The 21,146-nt window shown below is 43.8% G+C and overlaps 2 protein-coding genes across 3 annotated transcripts in view; both read right to left on the bottom strand.

The window, feature by feature from the left end:
• LOC116726052 (uncharacterized) overlaps positions 1-21,146 on the bottom strand; it is a 591,833-nt gene that overhangs the window by 329,433 nt on the left and 241,254 nt on the right. The gene's annotated exons all lie outside the window — the stretch shown is intronic.
• Positions 1-21,146, bottom strand: part of LOC116726039 (rho GTPase-activating protein 39-like) — a 51,223-nt gene that overhangs the window by 16,110 nt on the left and 13,967 nt on the right. The window contains exons 1-4 of one of the 2 annotated variants that reach the window (XM_032572521.1): positions 20,075-20,151; positions 7,641-8,916; positions 6,151-6,315; positions 5,443-5,628 (exon numbers count right to left, since the gene is read on the bottom strand). In XM_032572521.1, the coding sequence (XP_032428412.1) occupies positions 5,443-5,628; positions 6,151-6,315; positions 7,641-8,876 (1,587 nt within the window). In that variant the 5' untranslated portion in view covers positions 8,877-8,916; positions 20,075-20,151. Of the gene's footprint in view, positions 1-5,442; positions 5,629-6,150; positions 6,316-7,640; positions 8,917-20,074; positions 20,152-21,146 lie in introns of those variants that run through there. The other variant, XM_032572520.1, reaches the window with a different exon arrangement.

Below are 21,146 nucleotides of genomic sequence, written 5' to 3'. Positions count from 1 at the left end.
CCTCCAGCGTGTCCTGGGTCTTCCCCAGGGCCTCCTCCCGGTGGGACGTGCCCGGAACACCTCACCAGGGAGGCGTCCAGGAGGCATCCTGACCAGATGCCCGAGCCACCTCAACTGGCTCCTCTCGATGTGAAGGAGCAGCGGCTCTACTCTGAGTCCCTCCCAGATGACTGAGCTTCTCACCCTATCTCTAAGGGAGAGCCCAGCCACCCTACGGAGAAAACCCATTTCGGCCTCTTGTATCCGCGATCTCGTTCTTTCGGTCACGACCCAAAGCTCATGACCATAGATGAGGGTGGGAACGTAGATCGACCGGTAAATCGAGAGCTTCGCTTTTTGGCTCAGCTCTCTCTTGACCACGACGGACCGGTACAACGCCTGCTTAACGGCAGACGCTGCGCCAATCCGCCTGTCGACCTCCCGCTCCCTTCTTCCCCCATTCGTGAACAAGATCCCAAGATACTTGAACTCCTCCACTTGGGGCAGGACACCCCCCCTGACCCGGAAAAGGCACTCTACCCTTTTCCGGCTCAAGACCATGGCCTCGGATTTGGAGGCACTGATCCCCATCCCGGCTGCTTCACACTCGGCTGCGAACCGCTCCAGCGAGAGCTGCAGATAACGACCTGATGAAGCCAAAAGGACCACATCGTCTGCAAAAAGCAGAGATGAGATCCTAAGGCCACCAAATCGGATCCCCTCAACACCTTGGCTGCGCCTAGAAATTCTGTCCATGAAAGTGATTAACAGAATCGGTGACAAAGGGCAGCCCTGGCGGAGTCCAACTCTCACCGGAAACGAGCCCGACTTACTGCCGGCAATGCGAACCAGACTCTGACACCGGTCATACAGGGACCTGACAGCCCGTATCAAAGGGCCCGGTACCCCATACTCCCGGAGAACCCCCCACAGGGCTCCCCGAGGGACACGGTCGAACGCCTTCTCCAAGTCCACAAAACACATGTAGACTGGTTGGGCGAACTCCCATGCACCCTCCAGGACCCTGCTGAGGGTGTAGAGCTGGTCCAGTGTTCCACGACCAGGACGAAAACCACACTGCTCTTCCTGAATCCGAGGTTCGACTATCCGACGGACCCTCCTTTCCAGGACCCCCGAATAGACCTTGCCAGGGAGGCTTAAGAGTGTGACCCCTCTATAATTGGAGCACACCCTCCGGTCCCCCTTTTTGAACAGGGGGACCACCACCCCAGTCTGCCAATCCAGGGGAACTGCCCCCGATGTCCATGCGATATTGCAGAGTCGCGTCAACCAACACAACCCTACAACATCCAGAGCCTTAAGGAACTCCGGGCTCATCCACCCCCGGGGCCTTGCCACCGAGGAGCTTTTTAACCACCTTGGCGACCTCGTCCCCAGAGATTGGAGAGCCCAACCCAGAGTCCCCAGGCTCCGCTTCCTCAATGGAAGGCATGTTGGTGGGATTGAGGAGGTCTTCGAAGTACTCTGCCCACCGGCCCACAACATCCCGAGTAGAGGTCACCAGCACACCATCCCCACTATAAACAGTGTTGGTGCTGCACCGCTTCCCCCCCCTGAGACGCCGGATGGTGGACCAGAATCGCCTCGAAGCCGTACGGAAGTCTTTCTCCATGGCCTCTCCAAACTCCTCCCACGCCCGAGTTTTTGCCTCAGCAACCACTCGAGCCGCATGCCGCTTTGCCCGCCGGTACCCATCAGCTGCTTCCGGAGCCCCACAGGCCAAAAAGGCCCGATAGGACTCCTTCTTCAGCCTGACGGCATCCCTCACCGAAGGTGTCCACCAACGGGTTCGAGGGTTGCCACCGCGACAGGCACCGACAACCTTGCGGCCACAGCTCCGATTGGCCGCTTCGACAATGGAGGCACGGAACATGGTCCACTCAGACTCCATGTCCCCCACCTCCCCCAGGACGTGTTCGAAGTTTTGCCGGAGATGGGAGTTAAAGCTCCGTCTCACAGGGGATTCCGCCAGACGTTCCCAGCAGACCCTCACAACACGTTTGGGCCTGCCAGGTCTGACCGGCTTTCTACCCCACCACCGCAGCCAACTCACCACCAGGTAGTGGTCAGTGGACAGCTCCGCACCTCTCTTCACCCGAGTGTCCAAGACATACGGCCGCAGATCCGATGAAACAATGACAAAGTCGATCATCGAACTGCGGCCTAGGGTGTCCTGGTGCCAAGTGCACATATGGACACCCTTATGCTTGAACATGGTGTTCGTTATGGACAATCCATGACGAGCACAGAAGTCCAGCAACAGAACACCGCTCGAGTTCAGGTCGGGCGGGCCGTTCCTCCCGACCACGCCCCTCCAGGTCTCACTGTCATTGCCCACGTGAGCGTTGAAGTCCCCCAGCAGAACAAGGGAGTCCCCAGGAGGAGCACTCTCCAGTACCCCCTCTAAGGCCTCCAAAAAGGGTGGGTAATCTGAACTGTCGTTCGGCCCGTAAGCACAAATGACAGTCAGAACCCGTCCCCCCACCCGTAGGCGGAGGGAGGCTACCCTCTCGTTCACCGGAGTAAACCCCAACGTACAGGCGCCGAGATGGGGAGCAACAAGTATGCCCACTCCTGCCTGACGTCTCTCACCTTGGGCAACTCCAGAGTGGAAGTATGTCCAGCCCCTCTCAAGGAGACTGGTTCCAGAACCAGAGCCATGCGTCGAGGTGAGACCGACTATTTCTAGCCGGAACCTCTCGACCTGGCGCACTAGCTCTGGCTCCTTCCCCACCAGAGAGGTGACATTCTACGTCCCAAGAGCCAGCTTCTGCAACCGAGGATCGGACCGCCAGGGTCCCCTCCCTTGGCCGCCACCCATCACACAGTGCACCCGACCCCTTTGGCCCCTCCCACGGGTGGTGGGCCCATGGGAGGGGGGGCCCATGTTTCCTCTTCGGGCTGAGCCCGGCCGGGCTCCATGGGTAAAAGCCCGGCCACCAGGCGCTCGCGATCGTGCCCCCCCTCCAGGCCTGGCTCCAGAGTGGGGCCCAGGTGACCCGCGTCCGGGCAAGGGACCACCAAGTCCAAGGTTTTCCTTCATCATTGGGGTCTTCGGGCTGCGCTTTGTCTGGTCCCTCACCTAGGACCTGTCTGCCTTGGGTGACCCTACCAGGGGCATGAAGCCCCAGACAGCATAGCTCCTAGGATCATTGGGACACTCAAACCCCTCCACCACGATAAGGTGGCAGCCCAAGGAGGAGTCAAGTTAAAATAACTACTTATTTTACTTTAGAATAATTAAAATTTTTGTTTCAAATTGCATGAACGAAATTTCTGATCTAATAATAAATTTTATTAATCATCACAATCAATTCTGCTCAAAAACATTTAATATGAACAGGACACTAAACTCTCACATTTAGGTTCAAAATCTAAAACTCGCTAAATTTATTTGACTTAAACAGTGGAAAATAGTAGACAACTAAATGCGGCTCAAATGTTTTACAGTGTGTAGCCTGATGTAAAACTATTTTGCTAGGCAATGTCAAACATTGAGAGGTTTTAATTATTGGTATCAAACATTATAAAGCCTAAAAAACCTGAGAAATAAATAGGGCCAACCACAAGACTCAACTTGTTTAAAGTTAAACTCAGCTTCAAACAAATACAAAAGTGCTAGCATAAATGTTTGGCTATTAAACCGAACCATTCAAGGTCACTATCAGTTACCTAATTTTCTGTTAGCAGCTCCACAAACCTTTCTGAAAGCATTACATTACCAAAACACATGCAAACTGCCTGTGTTTGGCCAGGCTACTGCCTGGCCAAAAAAAAAGTCGCCACCTGGATTTAACTAAGCAAATAGGTACAAGCCTCCTATTGGATAAGTACTGCATAGGCGATTATCTTTCAGCTGGCAACAAGTTATTTAACCCCAGCTGATGCAATGAGTAACTCCTCATTTCTTAAACAACCATGGCAAAAGACACAAGATCTTGGTGAAAGATTAATGCAACACTGGATGGAAATAAATCTTGTGACACTGCAGAAGCTTATTGAAACAATGCCACAGCGAATGCTGGCTGTAATCAAAGCTAAAGGCGGTCCAACAAAATATTAGAGAGTGTGACCATTTTTTGGTGGCGACTTTTTTTTTGGCCAGGCAGTGTATATCCTGGCTTTTTTCCTCTTCTTCCTCTTTCTTTTCACTCTCCCTGAATAACAAGTCCTGTTTAACTACATTAATTTGCAAACTTATATTAAACCGGTGCTTTGGAGGTTTGGATGAACACTGCATATTGCAGCTCATATTACCGGTGAAGCGTGACCTATTAGGGTGCCCCCAAGAGTAATTTTTTTTTTTTTTTGCCCATATAAACAATATTTTTTACATTATCAAATATACAATGAATTTGTCTGTTTTTTTTAATATAATCACATAGAAATCATTAGTAAAAAAAAAAAAAAGAAATCAGTTCAGCGTGGCCCCTGAAATCAGAAATCAGGGGCCACGCTGGTGGCCACGGGGCCCTAAGCACCCGCTTAGTTTGCATTGCTTTGGGCCAGTCTTGGACATGAGGGCCCCCACCACCCAAATACAAAAACTAAACCTCGGTGCAAAACCAGTAAGTGATTTAGAGTTTAAAAAGTCAGTCAGACATTATGTAGTAGAAGGAATGCTGCCCTTCAACATGGTTTTCTCACTTTCATTTCTTGCCAAAGTAAACCAAATCCCCACTACTGTAAATGCCAAGGTGCCTCACAGAGGAGTATGCAGAAAAACATTTATGTTTAACAAAGTGAAATACTTTTGTTGTAAAAAACGATAAAAGTATAAGTTTAATGAAGTCAAGAAAGATACCATTTTTTTATATCAAGCAATTAATTGTTTATGATACTGAACTCAAGAAGTACTTTTATTTTTTGATAAAAATATGTATTTATGTTTAATGCAGTCAAGAAAGACTTATTTTCATAACAATTTTGTTGAGTGTCTGTTTGTTTGAGCACCTGGTGAGAAAACCAGCTTGGGCTCAATCTAACTTAGTTACTTTCCAAATCAAGTAATCAGTAAAGTAATTAAATTACTTTTTTAAGGAGTAATCAGTAGTCCGATTAAAGTTACTTTTTCAAGGTAACTATGCCATCACTGGCACTAACTGTACGTACAGTGCAGATTTTACTACCAGATCAGAGCTTATCAAGTTCGAGGTTTACTGTGCTTGCCCTCAAATGTTCGAGTCATTTTAGTCGATTTTTAGCAATGTATGATTCAAACATTGTGGATTTGTATACCTATGTTATTTACATTTGAAGCCTTTTCCAAAACTACAACAGGGTGTTTTATATCATGCCAAATACATCATGGAAAACTAAAGCCCCCTCAAAGGTGAAATTGGAGTAGGAATAGGAAGAAACCAGTAGGGATAGAAACAGCTGACTTTCGTGCCTCAGCTCTCTAAACTCCTGACAGACCAGAGATGTAAACTGAATACAGACCTCCAGAGCCAGTGAAAGAGGGTCCGCTTTGGAGCGACGGTCTCCCATGAAGGTCTGTATGAGCTTAAAGATGTCCACAGCCTCCTTCTTTACGCCTCGGTCTGTAGTCACAATCATTGGCTTCTTTATGGGCTCACTGCTCCAAGCTAGCATGTTGGCAATGGAAACCTTTCTCCGAAACAAACCCTACAGTAGGAAGACAGTGAACAGACATGAATCAGTCTATTCTATCACACAGCATGTTACAGTAAAAAGTCAATAATAACAATGGACTGACAATGGACGTCAGTCAAATAGTTTATCAGTAGAAGCCATTACATCTCATAGGCATGTGGTGTAGCTCACTTACATGCAAACATGCATCACTATCTGACTTCCATTTTGGCCCCGTGTATTTATCAGACACCTTACCATCTGTATAGCACAATGCTATTTTTCATTTGGGTATTAGAACAATAAAGTTTGAATTGGTTGCACTCTATCCACATAAAATATGTGCTGTAAACTGGTCTAGTTTGTATTACATAGACATATTGCCATGTATATGTAATCATTGATATGATTGTTTTCCGATAACCTGTCCACAACACATGCAGATATCTGAACTCTAAAGAAAAAACATACAGTGGGCCAAGAAGACTGACAAGCAAAATGTTAGGATTACTACCAGAACACAAATTCAGGAGTTTGGTTTCTTTTATGGAGTACCTGTGTATGTTTGTTGAAATGTTTGGATGCCCAGTTTTCAATGTCAGTCTCTGAGGAGGGCTTTCTCAAGCTAAATTCTGTGAATATGCCACAACTTGCACTTGGCATCATATTCCTGGCATTTCGACTGGCTTCAAACTGGGCACAGGCTCCAAGATCCTCCGACTGTTGGGAACAAAAGACAAAGACATGAAGCATCGACCCCTTAATACAGAGCTGCTGCAACAAAATAAGAGATGTGGCAGAAGGTTTGTTTATTAGACAAAGACAACTTTAATGTAAATACACATATTCTAATGCAAAACGGAAGACACCCATTGTTTTTAGTAATGTTCAACAAAAAGTGATAGGAAATTAAAGGAGCAGATGCAATAACTTCAATATCCCTACAGAATTATAAACGGTAAACAATCAGCAATCCTGGACAGATACGAACACTGTAATCTGGATCACAAAATAGAAACAATAAAAATATTTATTAATTTACCACTTATTTTTACAAAGGCCATGTTGGCAGCATTTGTTTCTCTCTGCAGAGGTAAGAAGGCAATGAAATTGGAAGTTAGCTCCTTTTTTAATTAAATATTTCCACAAAAGTTGGCTCATTTTATCAAAACTCTGTAAAATAGTGATATTTATTGTGAGACCAGTGAGAAATGTTCGGGATTATGAATCTTTAACTCCACAATCCATCAAAAGAGTTCTAACTCCCTTCCTGGACTGTTTTCTGGGGAGATTTCAACCCGCTTTTTCTGACCTGGCCCTGGTTTCTGTGACAAAACACAAGGGGGACAGAAACTTCCCCAAAATCTATCCACTTAGTGGAAAGATTTCTGAAGTGGAAACAAACAGTACCCTTAACCTGAACTCAAAGCACACACAACACAAAAAATAACAGTGAATAAAGACAAATATGAGATGTGATGAATTCATCCAGTTTCTGCACCAACTGTGAGCATTGGTGGTAACCTTTGCTCTCTAAAATTTGAGAAGTGTATAAAACTTGTGTCATTAAAAGCAATAACTGATAACTTATCTTGGGTCCTCATCATAAATAAATATCAACTTTAAAGTCAAAAAGCTTTAACTGAAATGAAATTATTGCTAGTGTTTTTATAACTTTCAACAGAGACCAGTTTGTGAAAGAGACCACAAGGTTTTCCTCTACTAATATGGCTTGAAGATCATGAAGATAAACATGCTTTCAAAGAGGAAAAAGACTCTAAAATACTTCCTCTGAACTAATAATAACTTATGTCTTCCTACTTCGGAGTTGTAGTTGACCAAGAGTCTTTAGCTTTAATTTATTACTTGTTTGTTTCCATTGCAAGTCTTTTAAAATCAACAATGCTCCACCAAATAAAAAACACGGAGGTTCCTCAGAATGTTACAAGTGTCCCAAAGTTTTTGAACTACCACAAAAATAAGATTCAAACAACAAAATTAACGGTAGTATTTCTCCATTCTCTTAGCAGTGAAAGCTGCTGTACCTGGGAAGGGTGCAGGTATGGCTCAGGGGAAGCCAGGTTGGTCTGGACAGAGAGGCTCTTCTCCAGCAGTGCCTGAGGGAACCCCAAACGGTCAAAGGTACTGCGTTTCCAGTGGTGGCCATCACCCTGGGCTAGTGCCTCATCCTCACTGAACGCCCTTACCACAGGTCCTGGTAGTGGCAGAGGCACTGCCCCATCGCTTTCATAACCGTCTTTGGAGCTGCTGCATTGGGTTACTCCTCCTCCCTGACCAGAGTCCCAACTGCTCCTCTGTTTCATGACCTGCTGGGCTTCCCATGCTAGCCTGGCCTGGGCCAGCATGACCTCTGATCCTGTGCCTGGGAGTTCCTCTTTCCCGCAGCATCCCAGCTCCTGGGGGAGGGATGGCTTGCGACTCTTGCGTTTACGATTGCCACTGGGGGAGAAACCACCTGGCCCAGCTGTAGAGGAGGAGGACAGTGAGTGAGTCTGACTAGATGTCCAGGAAATAGAGTCTTCAAAAATAAACCTTTGAGATCCTTCTCCTCCCTCTCCACGAAAGTCCAAAAGTTGGCGGGGATCTCTAATCAGAGACTGGCTATGCTGCAGAGTATAGGACCCTCCAAATGATCCACCAAAACCTCCATTAGTACCATAACGCTGTAGACGGTCAGCAGTCTTGAAGCGTGGACTGGAACATGACTGTTCCACATACACCAGCTGCTTGACGTATTCCTTTCCTACAGGACTGTACTCCAGGCTCTGAGCTTTTTCTGGACATTTTTGCCTAGTCAGAACCAGTTGACCATAGGATGACTGGCTCTGCTTGGGGGAGTGGTAAAAGGGAGCTGGAGACTTCCGGGATGGTGATTTGTTTGTACCATAAAGGGAAGATGAGTCTGAGAGGTTCATGTCAATAGGTGGCTCTTCATAGATGGGTGGTGGCTTAAAATCAGATGGAGGTTCCTCATACAGGGGGGGCTCAAAGGCGTAGCGGGGTGATGGAGGCTGGGACTCGGTGGAGGGACGGCGGTGGGTTCCACTGCTGCCTAGCTCAGCCCGCTTCAGATATGGAGACTGACGACGGTCAGAGTAGAGAACAGGTGAACCATTTGGTTCTGAGGGGGGGTTTCCGCCAGATGAATGGCGGTTTCGCAAGGTGTTGCCTCCTCCAGGGGTTGGGGATTCACAGAGTGAGTAGCCATTTCCTTGATGAGCCAAAAAGCTGGGCTCCCTGTCTGTCACCTTGATGAGCATCCGCTCCTTTGTACCAGTATTCCAGCGGAAAGAAGAAGTCCTGAATAGATATGGAAAAAAGCAGTTATACATTACAATTAAGTTCAAGAAAGTCCTAATGTCAGTATTTATAAAGCGTTTTACAATATTCAGTCTAAGTAAAAGGATGAGTGATATTAAGCAAACCAAAGGCAATAATATATTTTGTAAAACTGCAAGAACACAAAATTTTAAGTGCTGGATAAATTTATAGCAGCAGATAATGCAACCATGTGTTTCCAGTGATTAACCAAGATCCTTTACAAAAAAATGTCCTCCCCTCTTAAAAGGAAAGGAGGTCTAATGTGTTCTCAATTTCTACAGTGTAGACCTTCAATATAACTAGACTTGCCATCAATTCTGCCTCTTCTAAATCCTTGAGGAAAATTGGTTAAAAAGACCCACAAGTCCATTCTCTATCAGCCCATTTGCACTGCAAGGCTGGGTCAGGATTTTCTGTATTAGTGCTCTGAAGCTGGTCCCACCCTGCCCTCTGTCCCAAGGACTATGCTTTATACTCTGGATACAAAAGTGTGGATGAAAGTGACACCTGACAACAGGCATGTGGAAACTGGGCCAAAAATAACCAGAGTGGTGGGGACCTAAGATCCTCTTGCTATTTTTGAAAGGCCCCAGAATACTTGCAATATTCATATTGCCAAGGAATGTTTGGAGTTTATTCACTGTTTCAGGAATTGGATGACTTGGTAGTACTATGAATTATGGTCTGGGAAACAGTGACGGCATAGTTACTTTGAAAAAGTAACTTTAATCGGATTACTGATTATTCCCTGAAAAAGTAACTAGTTAGAATACTGATTACTTGATTTGGAAAGTAAATAAGTTACATTAAAAGTAACTTTTTAAATTACTTTCAGCAGCTGTTGACAACAACTCTCTGCCACCTGTGAAAATTACATTGAGCTTTGCCAAAACTTAATTGCAAGTTATTGTATGATCAACTATGTGTCACTACTTATAAGGTTGAACTGAAGGGAATATTGTTTAGTGGTATGTGGCAAGCGCACAAGAAACCATTACAAAAAGTAATGGTTTCTGTTATATTACTATTATTATTATTATTATTTTCTTTTTCTATTTTGATATTGAATTAATTGATATGTTTTTTTATGTATATTTCTAATTTCAAGATTTGGCATCTATTGTAATTAACTTTATTGCAGTAGCAAAAAGCTACCAGTAGGAGGCAGTGTGCTCTCGTATTCGCTCCAGAGTCTGTATAATTGACAACCAGCTTCAGAACAGATTCCAGGAGGATTTGAGAAGTACGGAGTTGTTTCTGCCTCGTTACTTCAACCTATTCTATCCTGTTTGCAGGAAAAATCAGAGTCTGTTACACTGACACCAGTCCTGGTATGTGTAACAGATTCTTGGGGGCTCGTCCGAGATCAGCACCACCCACTGGTCGGGAGCTGATCCAGATATAGATGGAACCAGGAGCGAGCGGTTTCTGCTGCAACTTGGAGTGCGAGAGACTGAGTTGACAGGGATCGGTGGTTGGACTTTGAGATTGAGTGTGAGAAGGGAAGAGAGGAACTATGTTGGACATTGGAAGAAAAGGCCTCGAGTGGGACATTAGGAAGAGTCTTCTCAAACTGACTGCAAGTGAAGTATTTCAGATTGCCAAACATGTTGGTCCTGTGCTGGACAAAGATCTGTCTGTGCTAGAAGATGATGATCCTGAGGGCTGCCTGGAATACATTAATGCATTCATGTACAACAAACCTCTCCTTGAGTCAGAGGACAGAGGGATGGTTGAATTATTGGTCTTAAAGGACACTATTGACAAAGTGGTCTAAGTATGTAAAGTAATGTTGGCAGAAAAGGTTTCTGATGTTGATGTTAATCCCATTGTTGAACCATATAATACAACAGCTTTTACTAAATCCTCTAACACAATACAGGGTGGTGTTAGTGACTTGGGTCCACCTTCTACCATACATTACTCAGACAAAATATATGTAGCGCAAACAAACATTGATGTCACTGCATATGACAACACTAATACAGCTACAGTTAATTCAACAGCACCCCCGCCAAGTGATGGTCTGCAAAGAATTCTGTTAAGTTACACAGATCTGGGCAAAAAAACGGATGCAGTGTGTTGACCTTTGGTTGCAAAACCAGCTTCACCACAGCTTGCAGCTACCAGAGTTGGGGCATCCCAAGACTTTAAAGGGGAAAGAGGGCCAAATCGCAACCACAACAAGCAATACGAACAGTTTGTCCCCAACAGAGAACTTTCATTTCTCCCCCGGAGAGAATTTAAGATTGAACGTGGCCAGACTGGTGATCATTCATCTGACATATCCTACAGTAATGTGTGTTGACAAATTGATAACGTTGCTGACTCTGACATTGTCCAGGCTATGCTCAAGATAATTAAACCAGGTAGCTTCAAAGACATGTTGATAAACAAAGATGATATGATAGTTACAGAGCTGAAGGGATTTCTACAATCTCATCTGAGGGAGAAAAATAGCACTGAACTGTTTCAAGAGTTAATCTGCACCAAACTGCATGACAATGAGACTCCATAACAGTTTCTTTACAGAGTAATTGGACTAAAACAGTGAATAATGTTCACTTCTAACCTCTCTGACAGTACTAAGTACAGTAAGGCAACAGTTCAAGATGTATTCTTACACACTGTTTATCAGGGGCTTGGGCATAAACATAATGACATTGGAAGGGAGCTGAAATCCCACTTGGCTGAACCTGACGTCAAAGATGAGACGATCCTAAGGCATGTAATGAGGAAAACAAGTGAGGAAAATGAGAGACGACAAAGATTAGGACCTGTGGCCCGTCAGAATCACAGTTTGACACTGACACACCACTAGAACAACATACAACACACCAGAGGAGCAAGTCAGTTGTTGACACTGACATCATCAACCAGCTAACCTCAAGTATTGAGGTGGATTCTCACATGGTGGATTCTATGAAACAAGGTGTAAGAGCACAACAGTTTGAGCAAGCCTGTCAGTGTTAACAGGAGCATGGGTCAGGCGAGGAGACAGAGTTCAAACAGCTGTCCCACCTGTGTTGAAAATGGCTTATCAAATTCTAATCATTGCTTCTTTTGTGGTGTGGAGGGTCACAGAGCTGTTGGCTGCCTCAAAAGGCTGCTGCAGCAGGAAATCTGCAGCCAGCCACTGGAGAGGGGCAACCAGTGACCAGGGTCCAACCCCAACCAAAGACAACATCAAGTCAACAAGATACCTCTGTCTCCACAGCTGGGGTGACAAAGAGACCATCTCATAAAAAAGAAAATAGTACTGATTTGTCACAGGACTCACTAATCAAGAAAAATGAACAGGTTGCGAGGCTGATTGGGAGGAAAGATCTGATCCTATGCTAATGGACTTGCTGTTAATGCATTACTAGACACAGGGGCCCAAGTCAGTATGATTGAGCACACCTGGAAAAACAAACATTTGCCAAATATTGACATACGACCTCTCTCTGAACTACTGAACAATGAAGATGAAAGTGAATTACAAGTATATGCTGTCAATGGGGACCTGATTCCATTTGATGGATAAGTTGCCATAACTGTAAGTCTACCTGGAAATAAAGACCCCAATCTGCTGATCAGTGTGCCTTTTCTGGTGAGCAGTCTGCCCATTGAAAGACCCCTACTTGGTTTCAATGTGGTGGAGGAACTGATCCTGGGACAACAAAACAAGCTCATTCCAACACTCATAACTTTACTCTGTGGGGCCATCTCAATCTCAAAAGACAAAGCTGAGGGAATAGTGAACTGCATATCCACCACAAAACCCAGCATACAACACGGGTGCCTCAAGGTTTGAAGACAAGACGTCATCATTCCAGCAGGGCTTGAGCCCCTGCCCTTTTTATCCTTGATAAAGGGCTAGTGCCCTTTATGAGTTTTTTTATTTTTTTTATTTTGTTTTTATTATTTTTATTTTTAATCTGTATGTCAGAAGGCCTGTTTGTGCCCCTCAGCAATAATATTTAGCTAAATATAATAATTTAGTAAAAATAAACTAGTCTGGCTGCCCTCAGTCTAATAAGTTTCTCTGCCTCCATGTTGTTCAGACTCCGGGTCCTGTCATGTTCCGTGTTTTTCCTGTGTATTTATTTCGAGTTTCGGTGTTTCTGAGTTTCCATGTTGTCCTGTCTTCCCCTTGATGGTCCCCAGGTGTTTCTCGTCCCCGTAATTACCTCCTGTGTATTTAGTGTCAGCTGTGTGCCTGTGTCTTTGTCGGGTCCTCGTCTCATTGTGGCGTGTAGTCTCTGTCATCTGTGTGCCCAGTCTGTCATCTTATCCTTTGTGTAACCGGTTGCTACCGGCGTCGAGCCCTGGCTTCCGCTCAGCCGTGCTGCCTGGTATTCAGGACATTATTGGGCTGTGTAATTCTTGATATTAATTATTAAAACCATCATTTCTCAATGCATCCTGGGTCTACAGCGTCTGTCTCACCACCTACACTTTATGACAGGTCCATGGTGAGGAGGGGGCGGATCTGTGTCCTCTTAACTATCAAATTATAGGCAAGAATATTTTTTCATACACTGGTTTGTGAATGAAAACGTAGGTCTGATGTTGACATTAGAAAAACTGTTTCTATTTATATTTTTATAATCGTCCTTGCAATAACGGGACAAAACCCGCCTCGCCCCTAAACACAGAAATGTTTCGGCTGCAGAGAAAACTTCTGACTTTAACTTCATCATTCTGCTAAATGCCCGGTTCACTACAGACAGTCTGAGTAAGTCCACTGATAGATATAAAGAATATCTGTCTTTATATCAGACATCCTGATATAAGACACGGTACCAACTGTCACCGCGAGTCGCAACGCAGATCAAAGCCCCGGTACCACCTGCTGAATGTTCGCTCTGCTTCTCCTTAACGGGACTACCAGGCGGGTTAAAGCCGCTGCTGACGGGACCTGGGCTGGAAGTGAGCGGCTGTAAATAGAAGTTATTGCAAAACCTCAAGTGTTAAAGGAAAATTCGGCCCAGAGCATTTAGAGTTCACAAAATAAACGTCAGAGAAAATATTGTAGCAATAATTAGAACCGCAGCATAAAGCCAAACATGCCACAATTAAATGAATCAAAACGTTTCCAAAGCATCGGGGGACTGGCATAGGGGCCACCGGGGGATTAAAGGCAGATTCCAGAGATGCGCATCACAGCAGCTGTTCCTCCAGGGCTGGCCCAAGGTAATATGGGGCCTTAGACAGAACTCCTCTTCCTACTAAGAACCTCAGCATCACTAACATGTTTAGATATAGATAAGGTATATCTGTGAGAGGGAGACCAGGTTTATTGGCAGAGTTTAAAATCAATCACTGATTGTTTGCTCTGATGTATTTACAAACCCAATTCAAACACAAAGATTACACCATATTGTAGCCATGGTAACACAACAATCAAACTATCAAGATGATTCTTTAAACTTTTACAAAGTAAACGTCCTAATTAAATCCTAAATGTACTATTTATTTTTCTCAGCTGAATAAAATGTAATAACATTGTCATTCTCTATAAATGAATGCTACAGGTTTAGATCTATGGTGTGTGTTACAATTAAACAATTTCTAGGGGCCCCTGAGTGTCTGGAAGCCCCTGAATGTCTGGAGGCCCCTGAATGGCCCCTACCAGCAGCTACTGAGTTTTCTTTGATATTCCAGTCTTATAATTCTAGGTCTCGGAGGTGCTAACATCAAACTATTATATAGAGTTAACCCCTTTGAGTTTTTGATCTATAAATCAGTCTGCAGCCAGGTTGTTGTAGAGGTTAAATAGATATTATTAGGGCTGAATTAGTAAAATGGCAGCAATTTTGCTTATTTCATAACTTAATAATTAGCAACTTTCTCTCCTCTGGTCTGTTTAACAGCTACAGTCTCAGATCAGCTCAGCCCTCCAGGACTGTCAGCAGCAGAAACAGAAACATTATACCTGTTGGGGAAAATATAGTCTACATTTGCTTTGCATTTCCCCGCATGATGGCAATGATATAGTACGATCCAATTAAATTCTTGATTAATATGGGTTGTTGCTGTGTTGTTGTATGGAGTTTTTGTTCAATGTGCCCCTTTTTTAAATTTGAGCCCCTGCCCCTCCATCGGTCTCTGCACGGCCCTGACTGTCAAAGATGATATTTCTGTTCAGAGAGCATAAACCGGTGTACCCAAACCACTGCTAAAAGAAGTCAAAGAGTACATCCAAGATTTCCTGGCACAAGGGTGGATAATAAAATCTAAGTCCCCATATTCAGCTCCAGTCCTGTGTGTGAGAAAAAAGGATGGGACACTGTGGCTGTGCATCAGCTATCGTCTGTTAAACCAAAAGTCTGTCCCTGATCATCATCCTTTACAAGATTTGATGGATACCTTTGGTGGAAATTGTATGTCCAGTATTTTGGATCAGAGGAAAGCCTACTATCAGGGCTTTGTTGAACCAACATCCAGACATCTCACTGCATTTGTGACACCATGGGGGCTTTATGAATGGGTCCAGATCCCATTTGGTCTATTCAATGTCCCATCCGCCTTTCAGAGGAGTATGGAGGAGACACTTGGCTCTTTAAGGGACGAGTGTTGTCTGCCATATCTCAACGACGTCTTCTGTTATGCAAAATCCTTTGAAGAACATGTTGAGGGAGTTCGCAAGGTCCTGCAGGCACTACGACGACATGGTGTAAAACTATGACCAGAAAAATTTGAACTTTTCAAACAAGAAGTCCGCTATGTGGGGAGGCGTGTTTCTGCTGAATGTGTGCGAATCGACCCAAAAGATCTGGAAGCAGTGTCATCCCTAAAATATAAAGCACCGCAGACTGTGGGTGATGTTCGACGACTCCTGGGCTTCCTGAGCTATTACCGGTCTTACATACAGCACTTCTCCTGTATAACAAGACCTCTCTATGAACTGCTACAAACAAAATCTGGAAGCTCAGTGGTTCCAGTAGGGAGAGTGAAGTCCAAGGGACCACAACTGCCCTCCAACACACCTGTGGAGTGGTCAAAAGAACATCAAGAAACATTATAGCGACTTGTGAACGTGCTCATAACCCCACCTGTGTTAGGATACCCGGACTTCAACTTACCTTTTGTACTACACACTGATGCATCTGAAAGGGGGCTTGGAGCCATTCTCTACCAACAACAAGAAGGAAAGCTGAGGGTCATAAGTTATGGCTCAAGGACACTGACATCAGCTAAGAGAAACTATAACCTCCACAGTAGGAAGCTTGAGTTTCTGGCTTTGAAATGGGCAGTGGGTGATAAGTTTAGAGACTATCTCTACTACGCTCCACACTTCACAATTTATACAGGCAATAATCCCCTCACATATGTCATGAGTATCGGTGGGTGGGAGAACTGTCTGATTTCCGGTTTGATGTTAAATATTGACCGGGAAAAGCCAATGTTGATGCTGATACATTAACCCGCATCCCACTGCATATGGAGAAGTATATGACATCCTGCACTGAGGAGCTGTCACGTGTGGCTGTTTGTATAACATGGGAAGGAAATAAAGCTGCTCAGAGGAGGGATGTTACCTGGGTGGAGGCACTTAATGTTTGTTCACTTGACACTTCTCCACAGTCAAATGTCCTGCCAACACTGAGTCATGATGAACTCATTAAATCAGAGAGAGATGACCCGATTATCAGAGAAGTTGTAAAGCTGAAGGAAGAGAATGAAATTCCAACAGAAGAGTAAAGGAAAACTGCTGGCATAAATAGGAAGGAAGCTGCTACATGAGTGGAAAGAGCTGCATCTGGAAAATGGGTTGCTCTACAGGAGAGTTGGGGAAAGACAGCAGTTACTCCTGCCCATAAAGTACAAGTTTCTTGTTCTGAAACATCTCCATGATGATATGGGTCACATTGGCACTGAGAGGGTCCTCAAAATGGCAAGGCAAAGGTTCTACTGGCCCTATATGAAAAGAGAGATTGAGGAATATGGCCCCATAAGTATCTATGTATTAAGCAAAAGAAGCCTGTCAGTCACACTCATCCACCAATGGGAAGCATTACAACCAGCTCCCCTCTGGAATTTGTGTGTATCGACTACCTTCACCTTGAAGCCAGCAGAGGAGGTTATCAGTACATCCTGGTGGTAGTCGATTATTTCACACGGTATGCAAAGGCATACGCAACAAGAAACAAGTCTGGGCAGACTGCAGCAGAGGGCATATTCAATGACTTTGTCCCACGATTTGGGTTCCTTTCTACACCATGATCAGCGACGTGAGTTTGAAAAGGAGCTGTTTCGCACTCTGCGCCAGCTGTCAGACATTGGCCACTCCCGAACATCACCATACCACCCTCACGGTAACCCTGCTGAGCGGTTTCACCGTACATTGCTGCAGATGTTAAGGACTCTGTCACAAAAGGAGAAGGAGCATTGGAAGGACCATCTCCCGCAAATTGTAGATGTGTACAATTGTACGAGACATGAGTCCACTGGTTTCTCACCTTATTATTTGATGTTCGGCCACCACCCACGGCTGCCAATTGATCTCTTATTTGGGCTGTTTATAGAAACTGATCCAGTAACACCCAGGGGATATGTACAAAAATGGTCAAAACGGATGTCCCAGGCTTACCTCATCGCTCAAGAAAACAGCAAGCAGTCAAGTGCTAGAGGGAAGTCATATTACGATCAGAAGATGAAAGGGGCAGTACTCCAACCTAGAGGTTGTACTGGTGAGGAACCTTGGAGAGCGGGGTGGACCTGGAAAACTTAGGTCATATTGGGAGAAGATTATTTATGTTAAAGAACAAGTATCTGAGAATCCTGTGTACATGGTTAATCCTGAGGGTGGAGATGAAAACAAAACAAGAACCCTCTATCGAAACCTGCGACTTCCTTTAAGTGACCTACCTGTAGAAACACTTCAGGATGCCTCAAAATCAGTGGTCATCAGGAAATCGCACAAAAAAGTTCAGAAGCTAGTGATTTGAGGAGACTGGATGTGGAGTGTGATGACACTGACAACTCAGAATATGACCAGAGCTGTGGGTACTGGCTGAGAATGCCTCTTCACCAGTCTAATCAGAGAGGATTAGGGAAGGAACAGTGACATGTCATGACTGACCAGCCATTCAATCCAGTTTGTGATCCTGACAGGAGAGAAATGGAACACGAACATCTGCCAAACAGGTGACCGCAGCCAAACAGCTGTGGTTTCATTGCTAACGCCACTGAATTTATTTTATTTTTTTTCACTCAGGTTCGGTTAAAACCTGTTTATTTGTAGCTGTTCGGGCTGTACTTGGTCTGGACATGGTGAGGCGGAAAAACAACTGGGAAAAAAAACTTATTTAAGAATTGGGTGAGATTCATCCAGCTGGGAAAGCGAGATTTCACCACTAACAGTGGTACTAACACAGCAATCTACAGTGCGCACTTCTGCGAGGAAGCTTGCAGTGAAAGCAGCCCGAATGAATAGTAGATGGGATCCAGAAGAAATGACAAAATCAGTCTGAAATCCACTGAAGTAACACCAGGACACAGCAGAGGCAGCGAGGGGAAGAATGACGCTGATGAGGAGCAGAGACAAAGCCAGAGTCAAAGCTTTGACCTGGAAGAGCGTCGCTGGAATAAAAGTTGATAAATTTTCCAGAGGTATGAATATTTTTCTGCCTATTTGTATGCATGCTTATTTATTTTTCGTCTCCTAGTAGATATACTCACTAAAAAGATCTGTAAATTTAAAGATTTCCAAAATTAAATTCTCCCAGAAGTTGGCATTTCCATGTCTGTGTTCATGTTGTTTTCCATTCCAATATCTGGTCTTCTACAATTTAAATAATTTTTGTTTACTATGCTGTCAATAGTTCTAGCTTCTGGCTCACCTGTGAGCCTTCAATCTTAAACATGTAGCCAATTTAATGCTTGAGATTGGTCACCTCCTCCAGGTCTTATTCCATGTTTTTAGCTGCACAGTGCGAAAAGTTCTCCTCCATCTACGTCATTAGCAGTTGTAGCTAGGGGTGCTATTTTTAGGTGGAGCAGAAGGCAGCCTAGGTAGAGGCAGTACTAGCAACTTTTATTTTGAAATATGGGCCTTTTTTCACTGAAAATGTGAATTTCAGAAATGCTATGATATAAAGGCTTCAACATGTGTTTAAAGTGAAAGATGCACTTTTAGGATTTTTAATGACAGTTAAGTGTGTTGCTTCTGAATTTTCACGTTTTGGAGAGAAGTTTTTTTGTGTTTAATCTAGAAATGTGTGCAGCACTTGCTGTTTGATAATACCAGAGAACAAATTCACTCAATTTATTGTTTTATTGTAATATTCATTCATATAACAATAACTAACAAAGTGAACAGTTGGCTATTAATTCCTAATCAGGTGGTTCCCCTTGGATAAATTTTGATCAAAGATGTACAATCTACTTTGCCCTAATTACGACAGCTACTATATTATATTCTAATTCTTTAATTTTTTTCTGCTCTTAATTAGAAAGAACCTTTTATATTAAAAAAGATTGCTGCATGATCTAAAAATATATCAAATGTTTTTCTCAGACTTTAAAACTCTGAAAGATATTATCTTGACAAAATGTTGTATTAGAATGGATCAAAACTAAAAGACAGAATCTGAATATCAATCTGATTGGGGTGCTGGGGCCAGAAGAGAGGCCAAGATTCCTCCATTGTGATGTAAAACACTCACTGACATGTCAGAACTTTGGCATCAACACAAGCAGGTCACTTTCTGTCAGTACCACAAAACGTGGTACTGACAGAAACATGCAGACCACTGAAGGCCATAGATACTCGTATTCATTTTACTAGTGATATTTTACTTTAGATGCAAGTTTGAGTTTACATAGCAGTTTGTTTGTCTTGTGTCTCTGTGTTTAGGGAGAGAGAGTTTTTTTCAAGGATGTTCACTGGCTTGTATTCGGCCTACAGATTGTATCTAATCCCAGCTGTCATGCTGAGCAAAGGAGGCTGTCTGTCCTGAGCTTCAGCCTCAGCAGAGCCCTGACACAAACAATACAAAATATCATTATCGTATAACATTCTCAAATAATGCATAACAGTCATCAAATTTACTAAGACAAAAGAAAATACTTAAAAAGCAAAACAGTAAGAGATTTAAGTCTACTGGAATATTAGCCTTTAGTCAAACAGAACCGAGTTTCATCAGACCTTCTCAATAAATGAGTCTGTCTGCTCCACTTCTCCTCCTACAGGGCAGGAGGGTCACTCTGGATGGGGAACAACAGATGAACAGGGTGAAAAAGAGAAGTGTGAAATTGATTGCTGCTTTATTCATCCTGCAATTCTAAATACTCTCACAGGCAAATCCTCTTGTTTAGGCCTCAATAGTGGCACTGTGTGAGGGTGTGTGAGTTGCACATGTTATTATGCCCACATTAGAGTGAAAGAGAAAAAAACTAGGGCAGGATAAGGTTTCACTGAGCTCTGCTATCAACTTTTGTTTCATTTGTTTTTTTTCCTAACCATGTCCATTTTATTTCAACATTTTACCACAACAGTAAAGGCCAGAAATGAGCCATTCAGGGTGGCAGCACATTGGAGTAACTCTGTACTTCCATTCAATTTTTTTCTTTTTCAAGAAAAAAATTCTTGAAAAAGAATTTCCTGCCTTTTTGGAGGAAAATGGCTTATTTGACAATCACTTCTTCCTGTTTTAAATACTGTCAAGTTAGAATGATTTTTGGCAATATTTTTCATACTTTTATGTTATGATGCATAATCATCACATGCAACAGCTGTGAGGATTTGGGTTTTTGTCTGTGTTGATTTGAGTTCTCTGTGTATTTAGAGTTTTCTGTGTTTCTCAGTCTCCGTGTTGTCCTGTCTGCTCCTTGATTGTTCCTAGGTGTGTCTCGTTCTGTGATTACCCTCTGTGTCCTTTGTTCCTCGTCGGGTCCTAGTCAGTTGTCGTATGTGTTTTTCAGTCCGTCGTCTGCTGTCCTTCGTATAATAACCTGTTGCTACCAGTGCTGAGCCTTTGTATTCTGCTCTGCTGTGCTGCCAGGATTTTGGACTGTTTTTGGATTGAGCTTCATTTTCATCATTAAATCATTGCTTCATTCATTCTACCTGGGTTGTTCAGTGTATTCCTCACCACTACTCACCACACTTCATGACAACAGCGTAGTTTGCAACAGAGAGTGATAAACATTGGAGAAGCTGAAATTATACCACAGCTGAAGCCAGAAATTCCAGAGGAGTTGAAATGGAGGCATCATGG

The sequence above is a fragment of the Xiphophorus hellerii genome, chromosome 9 (genome assembly GCF_003331165.1).
Source record: "Xiphophorus hellerii strain 12219 chromosome 9, Xiphophorus_hellerii-4.1, whole genome shotgun sequence".
NCBI lineage: Eukaryota > Metazoa > Chordata > Actinopteri > Cyprinodontiformes > Poeciliidae > Xiphophorus > Xiphophorus hellerii.
This window is presented reverse-complemented; position numbering and strand designations above follow the sequence as displayed.